Source organism: Numida meleagris, chromosome 2, assembly GCF_002078875.1.
Source record: "Numida meleagris isolate 19003 breed g44 Domestic line chromosome 2, NumMel1.0, whole genome shotgun sequence".
NCBI lineage: Eukaryota > Metazoa > Chordata > Aves > Galliformes > Numididae > Numida > Numida meleagris.
The window spans coordinates 65,703,095-65,726,519 of NC_034410.1; the positions used below are offsets into that span (position 1 = coordinate 65,703,095).

General features: G+C 40.3%; 1 protein-coding gene across 1 annotated transcript; it reads left to right on the top strand.

Annotated features, from left to right (window-relative positions):
* On the top strand, positions 2,904 to 23,425 carry KDSR (3-ketodihydrosphingosine reductase). Its single transcript, XM_021389126.1, has 10 exons — positions 2,904 to 3,143; positions 8,389 to 8,478; positions 8,888 to 8,944; positions 12,240 to 12,305; positions 12,454 to 12,549; positions 13,695 to 13,886; positions 14,938 to 15,021; positions 17,722 to 17,805; positions 19,631 to 19,732; positions 20,068 to 23,425. The coding sequence occupies exons 1-10, from the start codon at positions 3,036 to 3,038 to the stop codon at positions 20,185 to 20,187; spliced, it is 999 nt and encodes a 332-aa protein (XP_021244801.1). The 5' UTR covers positions 2,904 to 3,035; the 3' UTR covers positions 20,188 to 23,425.

The window sequence follows — 23,425 nt, forward strand, 5'->3', positions numbered from 1 at the left end:
TATATTAAGCCAAAGGCATGGAATCATTTTACTTGAGCTCCAGGACGTTTTTGTTTGAATTTACTTTTTATTATTAAATAAGCCAACAAGGGGAAGCAAAATCCTGGACCTGCTGTTTGTTAATAGAGAAGACTTTGTGGGGGATGTAAAGGTTGGAGGCCGTCTGGGGCAAAGTGATCACGAAATAATAGACTTCTCAATCCTTGCTGAGCCTCGGAGGGGAGTCAGCGAAACTGCAACTTTGGACTTCTGGAGGGCGAACTTTGGCCTCTTTCGGACCATGGTTGAGAGTCCCTTGGGATGCAGTTCTTGAGGGCATGAGAGCCCAGGACGGCTGGGAATACTTTAAGGAAGTTATTTTAAAGGTGCAGGAGCTGACCGTCCCCAAGACACAGAACACGAGCCATTGGGGTAGAAGACCGGTCTGGCTGAACAGAGACCTTAACCTGGAACTCAGGAACAAAAGGAAAGTTTATGGTCTTTGGAAGAGGGGACAAGCAACTTATGAGGATTACAAGTACCTAGTGAAGCTGTGCAGGGACAAAACTAGAAAAGCCAAAGCCCAGCTAGAACTGAACTTGGCCACTAAGGTGAAGAACAACAATAAATATTTCTATAAATACATCAATAGTAAAAGGAGGGCTAGGAAGAATCTCCATCCCTTGTTGGATGCTGAGGGCAACACGGCGACCAAGGATCAGGATAAGGCTGAGGTACTTAATGCCTTCTTTGCCTCAGTCTTTAATAGTAAAACTAGTTGTGCCCTGGGCACACAGCCCCTTGAGCTGACAGATCGGGACAGGGAAGAGAAAAGGCCATACACAATCCATGATGAGACGGCTTTGGACCTGCTCCGAAAGCTGGACACTCACAAGTCCATGGGGCCAGATGGATTGCACCCTAGAGTGCTGAGGGAGTTGGCGGATGTGGTTGCCAGGCCGCTCTTCATCATCTTTCAACAGTCCTGGCTAACAGGGAATGTCCCGGTTGACTCAAGACTAGCAAATGTGATTCCCATCTTCAAGAAGGGCCAGAAAGATGATCCTGGTAGCTACAGACCTATCAGTCTCACCTCGGTGCCAGGGAAGGTTATGGAACAGATTATCTCAGGAGCCATCATGGATCAATTAAAGGTCAACCAGGGGATCAGGCCCAGTCAGCATGGGTTCATGAATGGTAGATCCTGCTTGACAAACCTGATTTTGTTCTATGACAAGGTGACCTGCTTAGTGGATGAAGATAACGCTGTCGATGTGGTCTGCCTGGACTTCAGTAAGGCCTTTGACACTGTTCTTCACAGCATCCTTGTGGAGAAGCTGGCTGCCCATGGTTTGGATGGGCATATGCTCTGCTGGATCAAACACTGGCTGGATGGCTGGGCCTAAAGAGTTGTGGTCAATGGAGTTAAATACAGTTGGCGGCCAGTCATGGGCGGTGTCCCCCAGCACTTGATGCTGGGGCCCCTTCTATTCAACATCTTTATCAATGATCTTGATGAGGGGAGTGAGTGTACCCTCAGTAAGTTTGCAGACGACACCAAGTTGGGAGGGAGTGTTGATCTGCCAGAGGGTAGAAAGGCTTTACAGAGGGACCTGGATGGACTAGGTGATCTTGTAGGTCTTTTCCAACCTAGCTAATTCTATGATTCTATGATTCTATGACTGGAACAAGGGGCCAAGGTAAACCGTATGAGTTTCAACAGGGCCAAGTGTTGGGTCCTGCTCTTTGGTCACAACAACCCCAGGCAACCCTACAGGCTTGGGGAAGAATGGCTGGAAAGCTGCCTGACGGAAAGGGACCTTGGTGTGCTGATGGACAGTCGGCTGAATATGAGCCAGCAGTGTGCCCAGGTGGCCAAGAAGGCCAATGGCATCCTGGCTTGTATCAGGAATGGTGTGGTGAGCAGGACTAGAGAAGTAATCCTGCCCCTGTACTCGGCACTGGTGAGGCCCCACCTCAAGTACTGTGTTCAGTTTTGGGCACCTCGGTACAGAAAGGACATTGAGGTGCTGAAGCAGGTCCGAAGAAGGGCAACAAGGCTGGTGAAGGGCTTGGAGAATATGCCCTACAAGGAGGGACTAAAGGGACTGGGGCTGTTTAGTCTGGGGAAGAGGAGGCTGAGGGGAGACCTCATTGCTCTCTTCAAATACCTGAAAGGTGATTGCAGTGAGAGCAGGGTTGGTCTCTTCTCACTGGTGACAGGACAAGGGGAAATGGCCTCAAGCTGCGCCAGGGGAGGTTTAGGTTGGATATCAGGAAAAACTTCTTTACAGAAAGGGTTGTTAAGCACAGGAACAGGCTCCCCGGGGAGGTGGTTGAGTCACCATCCCTGAATGTGTTTAAAAACCGTTTGGATGTGGTGACATGATTTAGCGGTGGGTTGTTAGAGTAGTATGGTTAGGTTGCGGTTGGACTTGATGATCTTGAAGGTCTTTTCCAACCTGAGCAATTCTATGATTCTATGATGCTTTGAAACGATGCTTTTACACTTTTTTTTCGCACGAAGAGCTGCCCTCGGGTTTCAGAGCCCGAACGCCGACGGCGACCCCCTTCCTTCCCCTCACGGGGCCACGCCCCCTCCTTTCGGCGGGAAGCAGCAGCCCGCCCCCACGTGACGAGAAGGGGCGGGGCCTACCTCACGCCTCTCCTCTCCCGCGCTAGGCGGGGACCCTAGGGGGCGCCCTCCCGCATCCCGCCTCCACCGTTGGAGCTCTCTTCTCCGCCGCCCTTTGCTTCCAACGGTGACCCTGCAAACAGCCTGCGGCTCCAATCTCCGAGCGCCGTCCCGCCCCTCGGCCAATCCACGGGCTCCCGCCCCTCTCTCGCTGGCCAATCCCCGCGCGTGAGGCCACGCCCTCCCCGCCCACCAGCCAATCAGGGCGCGGAGTGGCGGCCGCGTTCTCCTCCTCCCTCGTCCTCCTCCCTGGCCCCGTGGCGCCGCGGCGCAGGCGGGTACCAGCTGTACTCCCGCTGTCCGCGCCGGGCCTCTCGCAGCCCCAGGGGCCGCGCCCCCAGCGGCAAACCCGACCCGAACCATGCTGCTCTTGGCGGCCGCCTTCGTCGTGGCCATCGTCCTTCTCCTCTACATGGTGTCGCCGCTCATCAGCCCCAAGCCCCTCAAGCTGCCCGGCGCACACGTCGTGGTGAGTCGAGCGAGGCCTCCCCCCACCCCCCCCCCGCCTCCGGCCGCCGCTTGCTGACCGACCCCGGGGGAGCCGTCTGCTGGCAGCGCCGCCTCGGCCGGGGGGCTGGGCGGGAGGAGGGAGCGGGCAGGCCGCGGCCGCCGTGTCCCGGAGAAGGCCCCGCTGCATCTGCCGAGGTGCTGGAGCGCGGCCCTCCGCGGGAGGGGGGAAGGCACGGGCTGAAAGGCGAGTCGGGGTGAGGAAACAGGCAGGCTGACGCGAAGGAAGCGGTCGGCGCGGGTATCCGTGTCCACGAGCGACGTTTTGGCTGTCTGTAATCGGCGTGGTAGAAGCGAGCCTTTGGGAGGATTTATTCGGGGAAATAAAGCGTTTAAACAGGTCCCCGGGAGTGTACCGCTGCAAGCTGGATGGGTGTGTGGTGAGGAACAGCAGCCGGGGGCCTTCGGGTGCGTGCGGAACACGTGAATGCATGAGGGCAGAGGAAGTCAGAGGAGCTGGTGGTCCTTCAGTAGGCTCTTGTAACTTACCTGCTGTTTCCCGAGGTGTGCTCCATGCGGAGGAGCTGTGCTGTTTGTTTGTTGAATCTGCTTTTGAGGGGTGAGTAGCGCTTGCAGGTTGCCCTTGTTACAGCAAGGCTTTGGGATAATGCAGAAGTTAGACCTTTGAGGTGCAAGGGAATTGACGGCTGCTCTACATCTGGGCTTTTCTGATATCTGTGTGGTGCCTTGTTTGTTTGTTTGTTTTCATTTTTATCTATCTGTTTTAGGGCTGCTCTTAGCAGATAGAGCTGTCCCCACTTGGAGCTGTCCAAGTTGCAACAGTATTCCCGAATTACTTGATGCAGTAGGTATTACTGGATACCGTAACTGGCTTTACCGCATCATATCCTGCCTGAGGTGTTAGATCGTGAGTGAAGGTTCTCTGTTTGAGGCTCTACCCGCAGCAGTAACGCTTGCTAAGCAGGAATTCTTCCGTACTGCATAAAAGCAAAGGTGAAGCAGGGTAAGGGTCTTCTGCAATGCTTACATGGAAATAGAATAGAATAGCAAACAACAGTGTATTTTATTCCAAAATATTGTTCTCTTGTTTGTTTTTAATCTGATTATCTCAAGTGTTGTCTTTTCTTTGTCTCATTACACTTTCCCAAAAGCTGCTCTGCTGGTTCTCCTTTTTCTTTTTTTTTTTTTTTTTTCTCCTTCAAAGAGCTGTTTCAGTTGGCTCATGCTGAAAATGATGAAGAATAACCTTGTTGGAGAAACCTTCCCTCCCAACCGCTACTGCTAATTATATTAGCAATGTAAGCTGAATTTGACACAAGTGGAGGTCTCAAAATGAGAATTCCTGCAAGCCTTATAAAACTAGGTGTCCACCTAGAGAATTAATTGTATTGATATACTAATAGAAGAAAATGTTGTAGGTATTTGTTGGCCTCATGGTTCAAATCTATGCGTGATCAGCTTCACTGGCATTGCTGCTGGCAGAAGCACTTGTCTTATTGTGGCTTCAGTTGTGCTCTTAAAGCATTCATGCAAGTGAGTGAAGTAAGGAGCAGTTGTTTCAGAGTTTGTTAGTTCTCGGATGTGTAGCTGCTGCTAATAACCCTGATGCTGTTAAACTTGCAGATTTGAATTTCAAATGTTCGGGTGAATTGTGTAAGGAGAAATATTGGATGGTAGTTCTGTAAACCAGAAACTGTGCTCACGGAGGCTTTACATGTCGTGTGTGCAAAGTGAATTCTTGCATCGTATAATGGGAGTGAGTGTTCTCTGCTACTGAAGTTATCAAAAGATTTCATGAAAATATTCAGGGCCATAACACTGTTCAAAGACTTCCTTGAAGTGTTTTCACAGAAGAAGTCAAACTATGTTTATGTGATCTGTATATATAATTCCTCCTTCATATATGAAAGAGAATACCTGTAGTATTTCTTAAAGAAGATCATTGTATGTGTTTGGACACTACTCCACGTATTGTTTCCTAGCAGTTGTTTGTTGAATTCTCAGTTTAAATCAGCATTTTTTCACTCTCTACTTAATCATTTGTAGAAATCATTTTCCACTGCTCCTAACAGTTATGGTTAATATAGCTAGATGTTTTTTCCCCCCTCTTGTCCTCTCCCAGAGTCAGTTGTGTGATGGAAATGCTTGGTGTGTGACATGAGGTGTGCTTCAGAGAGGGATCATGACCACAGAGGTCTCTTCTACTTAGAGAGGAATAGAACTCCACAGAACTCCAAATTACTGATCTAATCTTTTGGGGGTGTCTTCCTGTTACATATCTGCTGTGTATTTTGGTAACCCCAGTAGGCACCGTTAAATAGAAAGGACTTCACAGCTATCAGGTTGACTCAAGCATCAGGTTTAGCTTCTTTAGTAAAACAAAATGCTTTTTAATGTATATTTGCTTTTGTGGGCTAACTATGGCAGGAACGTATGGATGTTTTCACTTGAATGTAGTTGAGCTTCAGCATGCCCAAGCCACAGGTGCAAGGGCAATCTCAGATGCAGGAACAGTTTCACCACCTCTGTGCGGAGCCCATCAGATAACGGCAGCAGGCTTAGGGCGTCCTTGGAGTTGACCCATCTTGGTGTCTCAGCTTTGAAGCTCTTGTGCTGGGAGCAGTGTGACCTGTGGCTCAGATGTGGATGCATCCGAGTGGTTCAGCAAGAGGTCATTTGGAGTTTAGTCAGGCACACCTGCCAGTCAGAGCAGGTTACGGGGATGTTCTGTTTCAGTGGAACTAAATGCCTTCTGTTAGAGCACTGTCTAAAAGCATGAAGCCAGCTTGCATCCTGCCCTGCTAAGTGAAAGCTAGCAAGCCCTCTTGGAAATAGAGTATCAGTCAAGTCTTTGTTTTGGTTGCTTCTGATGATAGATGTGATGATTTGGAATTGCATTACTCATTGATTGATGAGTTGTTCTGTTTCCTTACTGTTACGTTGCCACTCATGGTGCGTGTTAGTAACAACCTCCAAAGTTTTAGTACCAGCCTTCCACCTAAACGCTGAAGTTCCCAGCTAACTGATTCTGCCTTTTGTCGCTGACCTATCTGACGTGAGCCCTATCCAGTATTCTTGGCTGTGACTGCAAATAAAAAGTTCCTTTTCCCGTTCTTGTTTGACTTCAGACCTTGTCTTTCTGAAGTGAATGTTAGTGTTGTCTGACAAGCCAGAGGCTTTATGCCAGTACCTTCACCTTCAAAGAATTCCTCAAGCACTGGTGTAGTTGACCAGTTCATGACACTCAGCAATTTGTGCAGGTAGCAATCACCTGTGCCTAAGTGCTGTGCCAAAAATGGGAATCGGAGCAGTCTTCTATATGCATTCATTCGTTCCTGTGCTGACGTACCAGCTGCTGCTGAAAATCTGTAAAAGCAGCTCATGAATGCTCTAGAACTGAGGTTTGCCTGAATACATCAAACTGAATTTCTTAATCCTTCTAGAGATGTAATGAAATCTTGAAAGACGCTTTGGGAATAAACTAAAAATTCTTAACTTCTTTCCATGATGAAGAATTAAATAATGCTGGGGTTCTGCTGGAATCCCGAAACATTAATGCTCATTCTTAGAGACTGAACTTGCTTAGAAAGCAGTCATTCTTTATTCAGAATGCTGCATCTTTAAACGTCTCCAGAACAGAACATGCATCTTGAAGTCATCCACAGGGGTTAGTGTAGTGAAGCTTATTTTGCAGAGTGTCAGTTAGAAGTTGATTTGAAGCAACTTTACCTAACAGAGGAAGTCTATTAAACGCTGTTTAAGCTGAAATTTGTCTTTGTAAGTTCTTGACCCATTAATAACAGCAGGCAAACTGGACAAAAACTGTGGGCTACGTTGAAAATACGTTTGCTGAGGTTACATGCTCACCCTTGGTGTACTAAGCTGTTGTCTTTGACGGTTTGTAATGAAACACTCATAAGAAAGAAGAGTTTGGTGACTCGTGGGAGCATACTTCTGACTCTTTTGACTTTACTGCCTCCAGGAATATGAAAGAATTTTGAGGATAGTGAGTCTGAAAACAAAACTGAGGGGCGTGCAGATGATACTGAGAGCCTTTACTCTTCCACTGATTGGCTCAGCACGTTCCATTTCTCTTAGTTGAAATGGGGGTGATACTTTACTTTCTCTGAAGTCTTAATAAAGAACAGAAATGACAACTTCCAGAGCAATATGAATTTTTTTTCCAAATATTAAAGTCTATATTTCAGAACTCACTTCATCAACAAAGTGTTCCAGTATGTTCTCAGTAATATGCTCTTAGGAGAAAATTCAACAAATTTGGTCATACAGGGAAAATACAGCTCTGTGTTGTTTAAGAACTGAATGCATGTGCAGTCTGAGACTGGATTTAAATGAACAAATCACAGTATCAGGAAGACACTTCTATTTTTGTCAAAAAGAAAGGTTGGGTCTTCATCTACGTTTTGTTTCAAATGGAGTTTGCAGATAAATAAGTTTTTGGGGGGTGGTGAGAGGGGTGTTAAGATGACTTTAACCTGTATATTAGTGTCCCCTCCCACATATGATGTGGGGCTGTAGCCATCACCTTGCATTTGTCTACAGACAAACTGTTAATTTCCTGTTTGCATAGAGGACCACTGAGAATTATGGTTTAGAGGAAGAAAAGGCTTGTGGAGGTTTAGCATTGGGATCCCCACAAAAAGGCATTGAGGGATGGCAAGGACAGTTCAGTGTCCAGATATGGACTGTGAGACGTGCTCTACAGAGGGCCAGCTGTCAAATTAAGGATGTTTATTTAGTAAGAAGGAAGGCAACTTCTTGAATCCTGTTTGTTTACATCATGTTTTTGGCAGACAATCTATGATTGCTCATTTTATGAATTTTTACTGTAGCTGGGTAAGGAGGGACAGTATGTAATTGCATTCTTAGTAGTGATTTCAAACTTATAACTATGACTGTATTTTGGAAATAACTTAGTCAAAGGCAAGCGAGAGATCCCGTGTGAGAGTGGATCTAAGTGAGCCTGACATAAGAAATAAGAAAAAATACCACCAAGGTAAAGCTGGTTTTGGGGACAGAGGGAGATGCTTGACAGGGTTGTGAGGTTTCATTTTTCCATTCATACTCAGTATAAGTACTATACTAACTTTAGTATATCTTGTGTATTCATACTTCACTGGGTAATATTTGAATCTCAGTATGTTTTTAGAACTTTAATTTGACTTCTTATCCTACAGGAGTAGGGATTAGAGTTATGGACTAACTGACTTTCAAATAACTTCTAGGTAACTGGAGGCTCCAGTGGAATTGGAAAGTGTATTGCTATTGAATGTTACAAGCAAGGTGCTTTCATAACACTGATTGCAAGAGATGAGGTAAGTGCATTTGTATTTTTGCTGGCTACACTATGTTCATGAAATTGGTATGTTTGAGGAGTAATTTGGGAATTGATAATTACTCATACTTTTTTTCACTGTGTGCTTTAAGGTGATCCTAATAATTTAAATGTAATATATTTTCAAAGTAGAGATGGCTGCCTTTTTAAGAAGTGTAGCCCAACTACAACTGGTAATAAGCTTGCCTTAAAACTGCCATTGCCATTGCATGGAGTTGATGTTTTGATTGTATATTCATAAATCTCTAAGATGAAAATAGTAAAGTGTTATCACTAGCTGACAATAATATTCTTGTTTTTAGAGAATGTTTCTAAGGCTTCTTGAAATACTGAAGGCTAATATGTTCTCATAACTGCGGTGCTTTAGCTGTTCTTATTATCCATTTCAGAACAAGCTGTTACAGACAAAGAAGGAGATAGAAAAGTACTCTGTTAATGACAAGCAGGTAAGATCACTGCTACCTATAACTGTTGTGTTTCAAGGTAGTCACTAGAACGTAGTGTCAGTAGTCTGGTTTTTAAAACCAAGCTGTTTGACAAAAATAGGTAAGTCCTTACTTGAACTCAAAAAAAAAAAATACCAATCTGCCTATGTGTGATGTTCCAAAGTCTGCTCCATTCGTTGTTGTCTGGTTAGTACATTAACTTTTTTTTTCCTCAGAGAAAAAGATTGGTATCTTCAACTGTAGGAGTAATAGAATTTTTGTGATAGCTGCAATTTGCTGTCACTTGATGAGCGTGTTTATTGTTCAAGATTGAGGGGAATAACCTACTTTTTTCAAGTCTCTCTTTGAGAGATCGTAAATACAGCAATTGTAACGGGGAAGGAACTTTGATACTTATTTTCAGATTTTGTTTGCTACGTTGTGCTGTGTATTGCTCTTTTCCTGGCAAAGCACTGAGATTTCTAAACGCTGAAGGTACTTCAGTGAATAAATGGAGTACTCATGCTTAATGTGCTGTTCTAGTGCATTAATGCTTGCTGGGGTGCTGGCTTTTAAAATAGGGCAGCTTTCTGTGCTCAAAAAACACAACTTCAAGATGAAATACTACAATTTTTTTCTTAATACTCGGAATCAAGAAGGGAAACGATGTTGAGACCATTGCATCTTTGATTTCCTCTTTCTTGTGTTCCAGAACTTGGTTGTTATTTTCATTATTACAAGTGCAAGCTATTTGTTTGTGATAAGGGATTTGGTGTCTATGGAGTGTAGTAAATCACTTCTTTAGTCTGGTGAATTAATAAGTTGGATATTCTCTTGAAAAGAAGCAATGGAGAAAGATGAATACTGGGAAGCAGTGATGTTAGGACTAGCTGATATAAATGAAGGTATCAGGAAAATTTAGTATGATTATGTCTTTGCTCATCTCTGTCAAATGGCTCAAGGGGATCTTTTTTTGTGTTCATGTTGCCTCACTCGGGTCAAATTTATTTTGAAATATGAAGTCATATGAGGTGAGGAGGAACAATGTTTTGTCCATTTTAAAACAAACAAATTGTGGTAACCGTTTTCCTTAGCTAGTATTTTCCTAGGGTTGACAATGAATTTGATCCCTTGTCAAACACCGTCACAATGCTCTTGTTAAAAATCTGTCCAAGCTTGACAGATGTGGGCCTACATTTTTATTTTTTTAAGACTAGCACTCGGTACATGCCCGCAATTGTTTCAGGTAAAATTTCAGAAAGTTCAAGACTGAACAAGCTTCGGTGTGGGCTAAACAGGATTATTTTAGAAGTAGCAACTTTAGACTTGCCCATGCTTCTACTGGCTGTAGTGGGAGTGCCCTCCTGTGTACCTATTGTTGAGTTGTAGGCACTGTCACAGGGAAGTCTGCCTGTTCAAAATGCAAAGAACACTACTAGAAAAAGCAAGGTGTCTGGAAGAGCAGATAAGAAGCTGACAGATGAGGGCAGCTGAACTGACAGAGAGGCTGTACGAGAAGATTGCTGAAAGTCTGGAGAAAGACGCTGTCTGGTATGGATTGCCAGACCACAGAGACTGTTACATTTGCAAGATGCCAAGCCAGGGGACAAAAATCCACAGGAAATACCACTTTTTACTTGATTATATGCTGTATACATTCAGCTTGTGCATATATATGTAGAACTATGTTGCACTGAGAAGCAGGATTCTGGTGTCTACGTACATTTTAGTGTTTGATTTGGCGTGTGTTCTCTGAAAGACATGTATATGTGATTTATTTAGGATGCTGACAGTGCAGCCTTTAGAAATAAAGGTATGCAGTGAAATGAAATACTTGCCCGTAATTTTTCTGCAATTTTTAAAAATCCCTTTCCTAGTATGGAATATTCCTAGTTACTTCACTGGGAGTGGAACTGAGCTTTTATTGAGAAATGAATGCTTTAGGAATGATCAGACAACGAGCTATTAGAACAAAAGACGAGGAAGTGGAATGAGGATATTAGACTTCCTGGCAGCATAATCTGTTTATTAGGACCACATTCACAGTGCATGCTCTGGAGTGAAGGTAATCAGCTTAATGTAGCAGAAAGGAAATACAATAATAGAAGGAAAAAGATGAATTGTATAATGTGCTGGTAGCCAGCACAAGCTTTAGTAGTTCCTGAGTATGTTGTTCACGGTATGATTAACTGATCTGTGATCTGGTGTCCAATTTTCATATGGAACTGTGATTTTTAACCTTCTTGCTGATCTTGTAAAGACATCCAGATAGTAAATCAATGTTATCTTAGCTCAGCTGTAATTTTGTTCTCAAACTTAGATATAAGATAAGTATTTCCAAAATCTAAAAATGCCCTAAGGGGAGATGCTTGCTGACCAACCAATAACTTGCACCACAAGTTTACTCTGATGTCCAACTATGCACAATGCTGGAAGGCAGGAATAGCCAACCTGCTGCACAGGAATGGCAAGCAGATTCTGTTTATGTAGCTGGGAAGTGTTGCAGTCTGACCAGAGGCAAAACTGACGAATGAGTAGCTGCCAAAGCAGTTAGTTACACTTTGGTAAGCTTTTCTTCATTTTTGTTGGCATGCTTCATGACAAGTGACCCTGATGACACTTGTTAGAAACTGGTGATGACTTTATTTCACCTCAAACCAGTTTTAAATGAATTGAACAAAGTAAAATAAGGCATAGAAATCAGAATAAGAGTATAGGAGTCTCTACTTTTATTGTGGTATGTGATTGCTTCTCCTTTCAAGATTATGAGTTACCCCAGAACTCTGTTGGTTGTTTAGCAGAGAGGATGGTCTATTTGTAAATCCCTGGCCAGGCTGGAGTTGGCAGTGATCTTACAGTTGGTGATACCCCAAGGTCAGTGCTTCCTTTGGCTGGAATTTGACTGGGAAGTGCTTCAAAACTTAGGTTCTGAGATCATGTTGCTAAAAGCAATCAATAATTTTAAGAAAATCAATACCTAATTTCCAGCTGCAACAAACCTTATGACATCGCTATCTCTTTTTGTGTGTGTATTGTTTGCTTCTTCTCCCCTGGTCCAATTTCTGTTTTCATTTTCCTGTATTGTTCAAACTAAAATCCATAATCTCTTGTTCCCAGACAAGGAGTAAACATTAAATCACTTCTTAAGCATATGTAGCACTGTGCCACTGATCAGTTTTTCATAGTCTTGTTTTTTTTTTTTTAATTTTGTCCCTGGTATAACCTAATTAAGCAGCGTACAGTTTCTTTTGTAAGACTTGGGGCCAACCATTCCTGTACTTAGGTTATAAAATGTTCTTCCATTTTCCTTTTTTAGGTTGTACTCTGTATTTCTGTTGATGTATCTAAAGACTATGAACAGGTGGAGAATGTTCTAAAACAGGTGAGAAGTAACTGTTTCACCTATGTATATTTATTAAGCTCATCTCTGTCTGATGTGTTTCTAGAGGCAATTTTTTTTTTATAATGATACTGTACTGTACAATTGCTTTTTCCTGCTGAAGAGCTTCTTAACTTCTGTCCCCTTCCAGGCTCAGGAGAAGTTGGGGCCAGTTGACCTGCTTGTAAACTGTGCAGGAACATCAGTTACTGGAAAATTTGAGGATATTGAAGTGAATTCTTTTGAAGTGAGTGATCACGCTTTATTTCATTGCAAGTAATTTGTCATTCCCCTGTTCTAAGAACTAGATTATTTCACTGTGACTCTGCAGACTGAGTGAGTGGTGTTATACTTCATTAGTGGTGGTTTTTGTATGCATTTTTAGACTTGCAAGGGTTGCAGCTTATTTATTTTACCTGATTATTGGTCCATGGACAGTTCAGAACAGTGAATTCTCCACTTGGGATGGGGAAGGACGTCAAGATGGCAAGAAAGCTTGACGTGTGGTTTTATAGTTTAATGCGCTGTGAAAGACACTGAATTTCACATGGTCTCTTTTCCTGGTGAAGTTGTGTGTATCTTTTTCCCCGTATTTTGAACCTATTTAAGAAGAATCCATCTCGTCAACGTTCAACCCTGAGCTGTACAACTTGTTTGTAACTTGGTGCAGCTTGATGGAAAGAAAAGAAACAAAAAAACAACAAAACCCAAACCGGAATGTATCAAAAAAACAAACAACCCCTCTACGTTTTGGTTGCTTGGATTCCCACCTCCCCGCCGCATCATTGAACCATCTGAAAATGCTAATTAGGCATGATGCTAAATAGGCATAGTCTTATAGTAAGTGTAACAGGAAGTGTAAATCATCTGGTTTATTGTGTGTGTATAGGCCACCGTTTGTGTTTTGGGTCTTCAGGAGAGTGAAACGGGAGAATTAATCTTACCTGCCAAAGATGAGAACTCGTGCATAAATACTTAGAATTTTTCCTGTTTCTTTTTTTAGGAAGCTCTTTAAACTTTCATTTCAATCTGCTTTCATGCATCGTGTATAAATGGATTGCTTCCTAGACACTGTTCAAGTTGGATTTCTTTGTAATTTGCCCTTTTTTCTTTGTGAAGGCCATAATAGCTCACGTTATCAGTATCCTGAATGCCATTAACACTTGTACGTGCAGTGCATTTCTTTTGTCTTAAGGTGAGATTCTTAGCAGTGGAATGGTTTATGAAACTCATGCAGTAGAAAACGTTTACTTCGCTAGCTGATAGAAATACAAATCTAGTGGACTTTGATGTTAAAGCAAGCCTCAGTAGGGATTTTGGAGAAATAATGCTAAACATCAGAAGAATTCTGAATCCGTGACTCAAATACCATCTTAATATCATTTTTTACAGAGATTAATGGCAGTCAATTATCTAGGTAGTGTTTACCCAAGTCGTGCTGTGATCTCTACCATGAAAGAGCGGCGGATGGGAAGGATTGTGTTTGTATCATCTCAGGCTGGGCAGTTAGGCCTTTTTGGTTATACAGCCTATTCTCCAACAAAGTTTGCTCTTCGAGGATTGGCTGAAGCCCTGCAAATGGAGGTGTGTGAAATGGCTTTAAGTATTCTTTGTAAACAAAAACGTATCTCTTCACTAGCAGCTAAGCAAATTTTTATTTCGGTAGTCTTGTGCAACTCTGCTGATGTATGTTGTGTTGGTACTTCTTTGGGATTAGTACCACCATATTGCTCTGCATGGGGCTGTGGAACCTTAACTACTTTCAGTTGCATAAGAGAGAAGAAACTCAGCTTGTTTCTAGATCACCACATACAAACGTATATGTTCTATTTATCTTATATCTACTATCTGTGTTCTATGTATCTTATATCTAAATATCTTCTATTTTAATGAAAGGGATTTGAATTTTAAGCATAATGGTATTGAGGATCCCATGGATATGTGAGGGTTTGGGACTTAGGCCAGTGATTCCTAAGCTGTTTGCAAGGCCATGGTAAATGAATGGTACATGAACCATATGAGACAGTAAAACTTGCAAGCTTGAATGTAATAGCGAAGTCTTTTGTTCAAAGTGGTTTACTCTTCTAAATATTTGTGTATGTGAGCTTTATATATTGCAATATTCTCAGCTTACGTTTAAGCCAAAAATACCCAATACCCATTGTTTCCATTATATGATGGGATGAGACTTGTAAGTACATCATTTCAGTAAGACAGGTAAAGCTGATTTGGAGGTTATTTTCCTTAATATCTGTTTGGTTCTAGACCCTTGCATGGTCACTGTTGGTATCCTCTTCTGTTCAGTGCGGTGGATTGTGTCGGTCAGGATAAGAGAGTTCTGGCCTGCAGGGCAGTGGGACTGCAGAGTCTGTCTTCAGGCTGGTGATACATTTTTGCTGAGTTTTTAAAGGTTTTTACTGAACAAAGTAACACAACCATCTCTTTAAAATCTGTGTTTGCTTCCTTATTTGAGAAAGTTCTGAGTCTTGCAAGTGCTGAGTATGCGGATGATTTAACACTACAAGCAATCTGAAGAAATAAAGCAAGCATGAATTTAAGAGAAATTAACTAAGTTATGAGAGACATATAAAGGTTGTCAGTAGTAAGATAATGCTTCTTTTTTTGTGAACTGCAGGTCAAACCTTATAATATCTACATAACAGTGGCCTATCCTCCCGATACTGACACACCAGGCTTTGCAGAAGAAAGTAAAACAAAGGTAAATCATTCTTCAGCAACACTGTAATGTTTTTAAAGGTTTACTTTATAATAAAAAGTGCAATTCAGATATCATTCACTTCTGCTCTACTTTTGAAAACAGTGCATATTAAAATGTTTAAAATACTTAAACGCTTTGATTTTATCAACTTAGCTGTTCAGTGTAGTTTATTGTTCTGGCTTTCAGTGGAAGAGCTGCTTAACTTTAATAGCTGAAACACTAATAAGCTTTTCTGTATGCAATGTAAATGCGAAATAGCAAACTAAAAGCACTAACTTTTTTTGATATAAAAGCTTGATGAGCCAAAAATAATATACCTATTTTGCATCCTTTGATATTATGTTGTTAGGATAGTCCTGACAGGTGAAAGGAAAACTCCAGTTCTTCGTTTACATTTGCAAACCAACTATTCTGTGTGAATATATGTTGTGGCACAATTTTATATTCAAAAACAGCCACTATTAATGTTGAAGGAAAGCTCTCTCATTCTGTTTGTAGCACAAATGATACATCCCTCTGAAAAAGTGATAGCATCAGTGGTAGCCTTTTTCATTTAGCTTAAAGCAGGTTTTGACATTCAAAAACTTAGTTGCCCCTCATCACTTGGCATATTCCTATGCATAAAGTGTCATATCAAAAAAGGGTGCTGGCAGAGCTGCATTTAGGCCCCCTGTTTAGGCTGATGTATCTGCTAACCAGAGAAAATACTTCTTTAACTCTGTACGCTGATATATGTAAATGTTCAAGATGCTCCATGTAATGTCATATGCAATAGGAAACTGAGGTTAAATTTTGTTTTGTCTTTCACCCTTTCTGTAGGAATCAGTAGGGATTGTGTAGCACAATTCTTTGTAACTTCTTGGTATAGTATTAAACACACTCCCACATATCCACATAAAGAATTAGACATCTGCAGATACTTGCGTAGATTGCACATTCTTTGTTTTTTCTTCATAATAGCCTATTGCAGGGAAATATATTCACCAGCAAAACGTTCTGTTAATCTCAGATTTGTTTAAGGGAGATCAGTGATGTAGCTTTCTTATCAAAAAGATGTTGTCTTTTAAACACGTGTTTATGCATTGTTTTAGCACAGGTGAAGTCTGTGTGTTATGTGTGGCAACCTTGATAGCGTTCCTTAAATCTCTCCAATATTCTGTTATTTAACAGTTCCGAATGTCATTCATTATGGTTGCGTTTATTTAGTAGCACTTAGTATAGAACATCTGTTTCTGTGGTTTACATCTCATTAAGGCTAAGCTGTTTTATTCTGTAATCATTGCTCATAGTTTATGCAAAAAAAAAGTCAGATACGGGGATGCTTCTTTCTTGTGTTTCATCATTAAGCTCTTTTCTGAGATAACTGCTTGACAAATTGTAACAGTGCTTCGACTGGCTAGTCAGATGAAATATTTGATGGTCGAGCTCTGCCTGCCTCTTCCTCAATGTGTCATTAACTTCAGTGAGATGCTCCTGAGTAGCTGCTGATTTTTGCAAAGCTTAAGAGTGTTGTAGTTTACTTCTGACATCTCTGTATCTCTCATGGATTTTGTTGATACTGGCCAGTGAATTAAATCACGTGTGGGTTATGAAATGGAGATTTGGTGATGTAAACTGTACCACTGTAGGAAAGCATGTAAGAGGTGTTTGTATGTAATTTCCTCTGACAAAGACACTGACTTTTATTTTATTTTTTTTCTTAATACACGTTTAAAAAATAAATAAATCAGTGAGCCTGGTCAGCACATCAGGATTCACAATTTCACAGATAATTCAGACTGACATTGAGAGAGAAGCCTGTAATTAAGTTCTTCCCTAGAAGTGTGGGATTTTTTTCTTGCATTTCAAAGGATTAATCTTAGAATGCTTTATGCATATTAAGTATTTGACTAGGTTTGAATACTTCCATTCACCTTCATTAAATTTAATTCAGTTCTTCTCTATAACAAATTTACTTGTAACCACTCTTCTTTTTCTAATTTAGTGCAATTTGTTCTTTATCAACAGAACTGTCTATCTTAATATATTTATCGTTTAAACAGCTTGCTATGCATCTGGCTCCGTCGTTATAGAAGCACACGAATGACAAACGAGCTTCTAAATACTTTTCAAACCTTTTTACTGCTTGCTCTCATAAAAGATCAGACTTATTTTTTTGTAAAAGAAATGGTGACTGGTAAAATTGCCATAGCTGCTTTCTTCTGGTAAGGTAAAATTACATAAGTGCTCTAAACCACAGTGAAGTGAAACACAGTGATGGATTTTCGTGGATACCAGTGTGTGGGGTTTGAGAAACAAACAAAAAATAAGTAAAATCCTACAAAACAAATTGATAAAGTATTTCAGGCCTATTTTTAATTTTTTTCTTGCCAAAAATGAAGTAATGGAGGTATTGAGGAGACATAGTTTAAGCCTTTTTATGGCTCTGAAAATCAAACTTGGAAAGAACACTATCTCATTTTGCTGGTAATAAATTCCAAGGGGAAAAAATACTGCCTAAAAGTTGACAGCTCTCTTTGTAAAACCGTGCTGCTTGTGAAGGTGCTTTTTCTTTTTAAGTGAATGCTTTGGTGACAGAATGATACCACTTGTTAGCAACAACGTCATCCATGTTGAAAGACCCCAAACCAAAATTTGTCCTTCATGTTTTCTCTCCTGTGTGTTCTTAGTCAAACTTACAATGACGTTTTTCTATTAAAGCCCTTAGAGACAAAGCTAATTTCTGAAACCTCATCTGTTTGCCAAGCGGAACAAGTCGCCAGAGTTATAGTCAAAGACGCCATAGTAAGTAATTTATTTCTTAAGGTATGACCTTCATAGGAGAGACTAAGATGGCATGTCATGCTTGCTTAAGAGAATGACTGAGCTAAAAATAAAATCAATTTACAAGAAATGGTGGTCTCTGGTTAGTTTGAGCAGGAAGTTTTTCTCTGTTCCTTTTTTTCCAGCTGTGCCCACAAATGATTTTATGTAATCTTTTTGAACTAAAATGTATCCGAAGTTGTCCCTTAAAATAAAAGGATGCCTCAGGATGATGCGATGTCTCAAAAGGGGGTTACCACTTTATTTTAAAGCACTAAACTATATCGACTTTTTGTGTATCAAATACCGTTTGTCTAACCTCAAAAGCTTATTTGACTATTTTTCTTGAATATGAGCTTAGATCAAAATGATTTTACAATAAAAGGAGGGTGTCTAGCCTTTTTGGCTGTAAATGTCTGAAGCATCTGATTTATGAGTGATTAAAATACAATAAGATGCTCTTAGTTATAAAGGAGTATTGCATTTTTGAGGAATTGTTGTAAAGATTTGTGCTGAAGATTGCTTCTTATTAAAAATTAAATAAGCAAGCACCAAGGACGTTCTGGGATGGAAATAAAAATGAAATTTAATATCCTTAAACTACAGCAATTGAATCCTAAAATCTGTAATTATTTCACAATTTTAAATACCGTAAATGTGGTTTGCACGTGTTTGAGAAGCTTTTACAATAGTTTCACAAGCGCAGCAGATAAGTGCAAAATAATGTTTGGTTTTGGGGTGGTGAGTTTTAAAATCTAGTACATCCTCACATGATATTATGCACTGCTACTTAAGGAAAACCAATCTCATTTCTAATCATAAACATATGATCTTTTTATACCGTGCCTTCCAGTGCTTTGGGTGGTCTGTTAGTTCAGATGTGGTCTTTATGCAGTCAAGCCATCAGCTGAGAGACTAAAATTGAAACTAAAAGGTAGTTCTTTCACTGTAGGAACTCACAGTTCTCTCAGGTGTGTGTTGGGTAATGCTTCACTCAAAGATCATTTCCTCTACTGCTCTGCCTAGATAACTGTGATTCAAGAACACTACCACCTCCTTTCACTTCTGCGGTCCATAGATGTAGTCGTGCAGTGTTTTAGAAAGTCTGTTTTTCAGCATAACCTGCTAGAAGAGGGGAAAAAAAAATGGGAGAGGAGCCTGGGAGCCAGAGTTATAGAGTTGCAGTTTATTCTGTTGGGTAGTCAAAAAAAAAAAAAAAACCCACACCTTTTTCTCTTGGGGAGGCTCCCCCTCTTCTTAATAGGCAGTGTATTTTGCAATTTTGAGGAGAGCAAATCGAAATCATTGATGTAAGTGAAGGAGGACCTGTTGCATAGCATTTGAAATACACCTCCTGCAACAAGTCTCACCCAATAGTAGCCTAATTTTAACAGCAGGTTTAGCAGTATTTTATTCAAGTACAGTAGTGAGTGGTGATCTGACAAAAGTAGGGTGTAATTCTCTCTCTGAAACATATTTACAGGGAGAACATCATGCATTTTCTCTATCAGTAAGCATACTTCAAGAAGAAATTTAGAGCCTTTCCAGCTTACGAAGAAATTTTTAGTAATCTATCGCACTTCCGTTTTTAGGGAATGTCTTTCAGAATGTTGCTGTATGGTACAAAATACTTCTTAATACATAGGTTCTTAATTGTGGTCTTTTTTTTTTTACATTAAGGTATTCATTCGTAGTGACATGAAATTAACTATGATTATCTTAAATAGCTGTAAAATTAAGGCATGTCATGATTTGCCACAACTGGGTAAACTACATTTTCCTTAATCGCTCTTTTCCTTCAATTCAGCAAGGGAATTTTAACAGCTGTGTTGGATCGGATGGTTACATGCTATCAATATTGACAAGTGGAATGTCACCGGTTACTTCTATTACCGAAGGCCTTCAGCAGGTAAGGTTTGCAAAGGCCCCATAGTCACGATTCCTTATAGTTTAAAATGTGTAGAACATTATGCAAACACTGATTATTTTTTCATCAAGTAGCTCTCAATACTGTGGAGACTTGGATTTAGGAAACCAAAGCAGCGTTCTCAAACTAAAGCAGCAATTTGGCAAGAAAGCTGAGATAACTACATACTGCTCGGTCCTGAACTGGAACGTAGTTACGAATGTTTTCATATATTTTTCTTCATTATATTACCTGTCTGGAACTTTTTATTTCATGAGCAAATAATAAGCTACAATCCAGGATCATAAGTGAATTGAAAGATGTTTCTCTGTTTCCAGGTTGTTTGCATGGGCATTTTTCGCTTCATTGGCCTCTTCTACCTAGGAAGTTTTGACAGCATAGTTCGACGCTGCATGATGCAAAGAGAAAAATCTGAAAATACAGATAAGACTGAATAATCTTTAATTGAATTGGAAGAAGAATGTCAAACAGTCCTGGACAGCTTGCTGCTCAAGTGGGACTCAGCTTCTCTGTTGAAGGATTTAGACTGAAGGTACTTGGTTATGTGATAGATGAGTCCCCTCAAAAGCAATGAAAGAAAACTAAAGTTTAACTCCAGAAAATGCCAAGCTATGCAAAAGAGTGTTTGAGGAATAGCGTGGTTTTTTTTTGTTTTTTTTTTTCCTTTGGTGATTTGAGCTGGAGAGAATTTGGGAACTTGTAAGTCATCTGTAGGGTAGAACTTAAGGATGGACCATGTGTGGTAATTCTGGACAAATGCTTAAGTTTTCTCACTCTGGTGCTTATGTGGAAAAAATAAGTATACCATGACAGACCGGGCTGAAGTAGATTAAAGTCCCCTGAACAAGTCAGTACCTCTTGCTAATGTTTTGGGACTGTTTTTAATTTAGAATGTTAACTTTTCCTTTGATGGCCAATCTACAGATCTTTCAGTCAAAGACCGCTTTCCTTATTCTGTTCAACACGCAATTGTGGAAACCATAAGATGACACTTCTTTGGTATAATCTAAGCTTTCTCAATCCAAGAGTAATTAGAAAGTATGACTTAATATTTGCATACTTTCTAAAGGGAGATGAAGAACCCATTTCTACAGAGAAATGCTAGGAGGTATTACTGGCCCTTGAAGTATGCTGTGAACAACAAAAAAAACCCAAACATTTTCAAGTGTGATTATGTCTTTCAACATTTTAAATCAATGAAAAAGGATTTGTCAAAGTTGTACACTTACCTGCCAGTGTTTGCTCTGGAAAGGGAAGTAGCTTCATGCTACTGTTACGCACGTTATTTTTCAAAGCTGCAAATGATGAGCCACACCAGTAGTTGATGAAAGAATCAGACACCGGGCTCTTAGGGTAGCAGGAATGTAGCTTTTGGAATAGGGGACAGGGAGGAGTCAGAACGGTATTCCATGTTTAATTTTATCGTTACACAGAGGAACTTCTAACATGACAAGAAATTATTTAAAATCCTCTCCTCTGCTCCTCTCCGAACTTGCTTGATTTACATTATGTATGAATCAAGGCTGCTCCGTAACTGCTTCAGGATACACAGAACGCAATGTCTTTTTCTAATAAATTGCAAGTTTAACACCGGAAAAGCTTGATGCATAACAATGATGTTTTAAGGGTGCACTATATCCACTGTTTATTTAATGGACCACTATAGCAAGTGCCTTGTGAGCTTTTTTCCCAAAAGCTGTGTATTTTATATTTATTAGCGCCACTGTGTTTTAACTGTCAAATCTGCCATTTTCAGTCAGTGCTCTGAATCTAAAACTACTGTTAAGACCTGGAGTTTTCACTTCTTGAAAGTAGTATTTAACAGCAAAGCAAGCAAAATTGATTGTTTTTAAGATGTCCTGTACGCCTATTTAAGAAGAGGTATTCAGTTAAGCTGAGGTGAGAAATAATAGGTGGTTAACAGGGAAAAGTCTTTGAAATGTAACTTGTTTATTCTCTCTCTGAATTCAGTTGATCACTTCAAAAAATTTTTGTTCGTGTAAGCTAAACTTGCTTTAATGTCTGTTTTACAAACGTGTTTGGAGGAGTCGCACTGATATTCTCATTCAAAGTGGTTAGAATTTCATTGGATTGCAGATGTCGAGGCGTTGCAGAATTCTTCCTAAAGCCTATGGTTTAGGTCCTGCCTCTTGATTTTGTTTAGATATGTGAAGTTGTGCATGCCAATATTATAAAACTAATTTTGAGAGTCGATTATATTCCTACATTTTTTAATCGTCTGGGCTTTAGTGCAGAGAAATCTAGTCTGCATATGTGTTTTCTGTGCTGCTTAATGAGAATGACACGTAATGGAGCATTTATCATGCATCGTCAGTATTGCCATGTTTCTTAAAGCAACGTAACAGTGCTGTTTGGCCCCAGTTATCTATGTTAGTTGTTATCTTGGTGCAAACATCAAATATTCCTTTGACCATCTGTGAAAAGATACCAAAGTGAGTGAATTGGTTATGCAGTAGTTTGAAAGATATGCTTCTGTGAATGACTTCACAGCAACACAAGCTTGAAGGTCAGGTCTTGAAACCTGTACAACTTCAGATACTTGAATTTTTTTTTAGATCTCCAACTTGCGATATTTAAGAAATAATCCAGAAGATCACAGTATGCGTGCTCTGATAACTGGGCCTCGTAAGAATTATTTCAGGTTGGGCATCTTAGATCACCAGCCACTTTTCTGAAAATCTTGACTGAAGACTGTTCCAAATAATGACTGATTGTAATTCAGCGTGTTTGTGAAGGAGGAATGCTGGGTGAAAGTTACGGCCCTGATGTAAGGGTGCTTCAGCTCACACCTGATTTTTTTGCATAGTGCAAGCAGTTGTATTGGGTGTAAAATTCTAGCTTGCATCCCGTCAGCAATTCTGGAAACGTGAACCAGGTAAACTTTTAAAACAAAGAAGTAAAGAATGATCTCTCTGAATGTTCCAGTTTCTGTTGTTGCACATTAGCACAGTTCGTTTTAACCGATAAACTTTTCAACTGTTTTATTGTCAAAACAGAGTATACTGTCAAATGCAGCAGCCTTTAATGTAAACTTTTTCTTAACCCCATTCTAGGTCTACCATCATACTCATTTTAGGGTCCAATATGAAGTGAAGGAGATGCCTTGTAATCTTGTGGAATCATGTTTGAGTAAAAATATATATATATTTTTTGCTACTTTAAATGTTACAGAACCTGTGCATCGAAGCATTTTAGCAGTGTATTAGATCCGCGAGGAACTGCAAGTAGACGCAACTTCTTTTCTGTAAAACTGTCAGTGAGTCAATCACTTGTGCCATATCAGTCTGTGTCTTGTCTCTTGTTTTCCTGGTCAGTCTTCAAGATTCACTTTGGACTTTGATAGTCTTCTCTATGCCGTGTAGTTTCTAATGATTGTCTGTCTGCTTTAAACACAGATTTATTATAACTGCACATAGAGTTTACTTTACCAAGGTGTTCATGTGCAATTTAAATAGATTTAATATTTTACTAAGAGAAAAGATATAGGTAAACTTTATTTGCTGTGAAAAACTTTAGGCACTTTTAAATGGTGAAAATACACAGTCCCATTTGTAAAAAGAAACGTTGTGCTTATTGCTTCATCTCTTTTGTGTCAGAACTGTAAACTAGTTTTCATATTTTATATTTCTCAAAATAAATGGAGGATCAACAAAA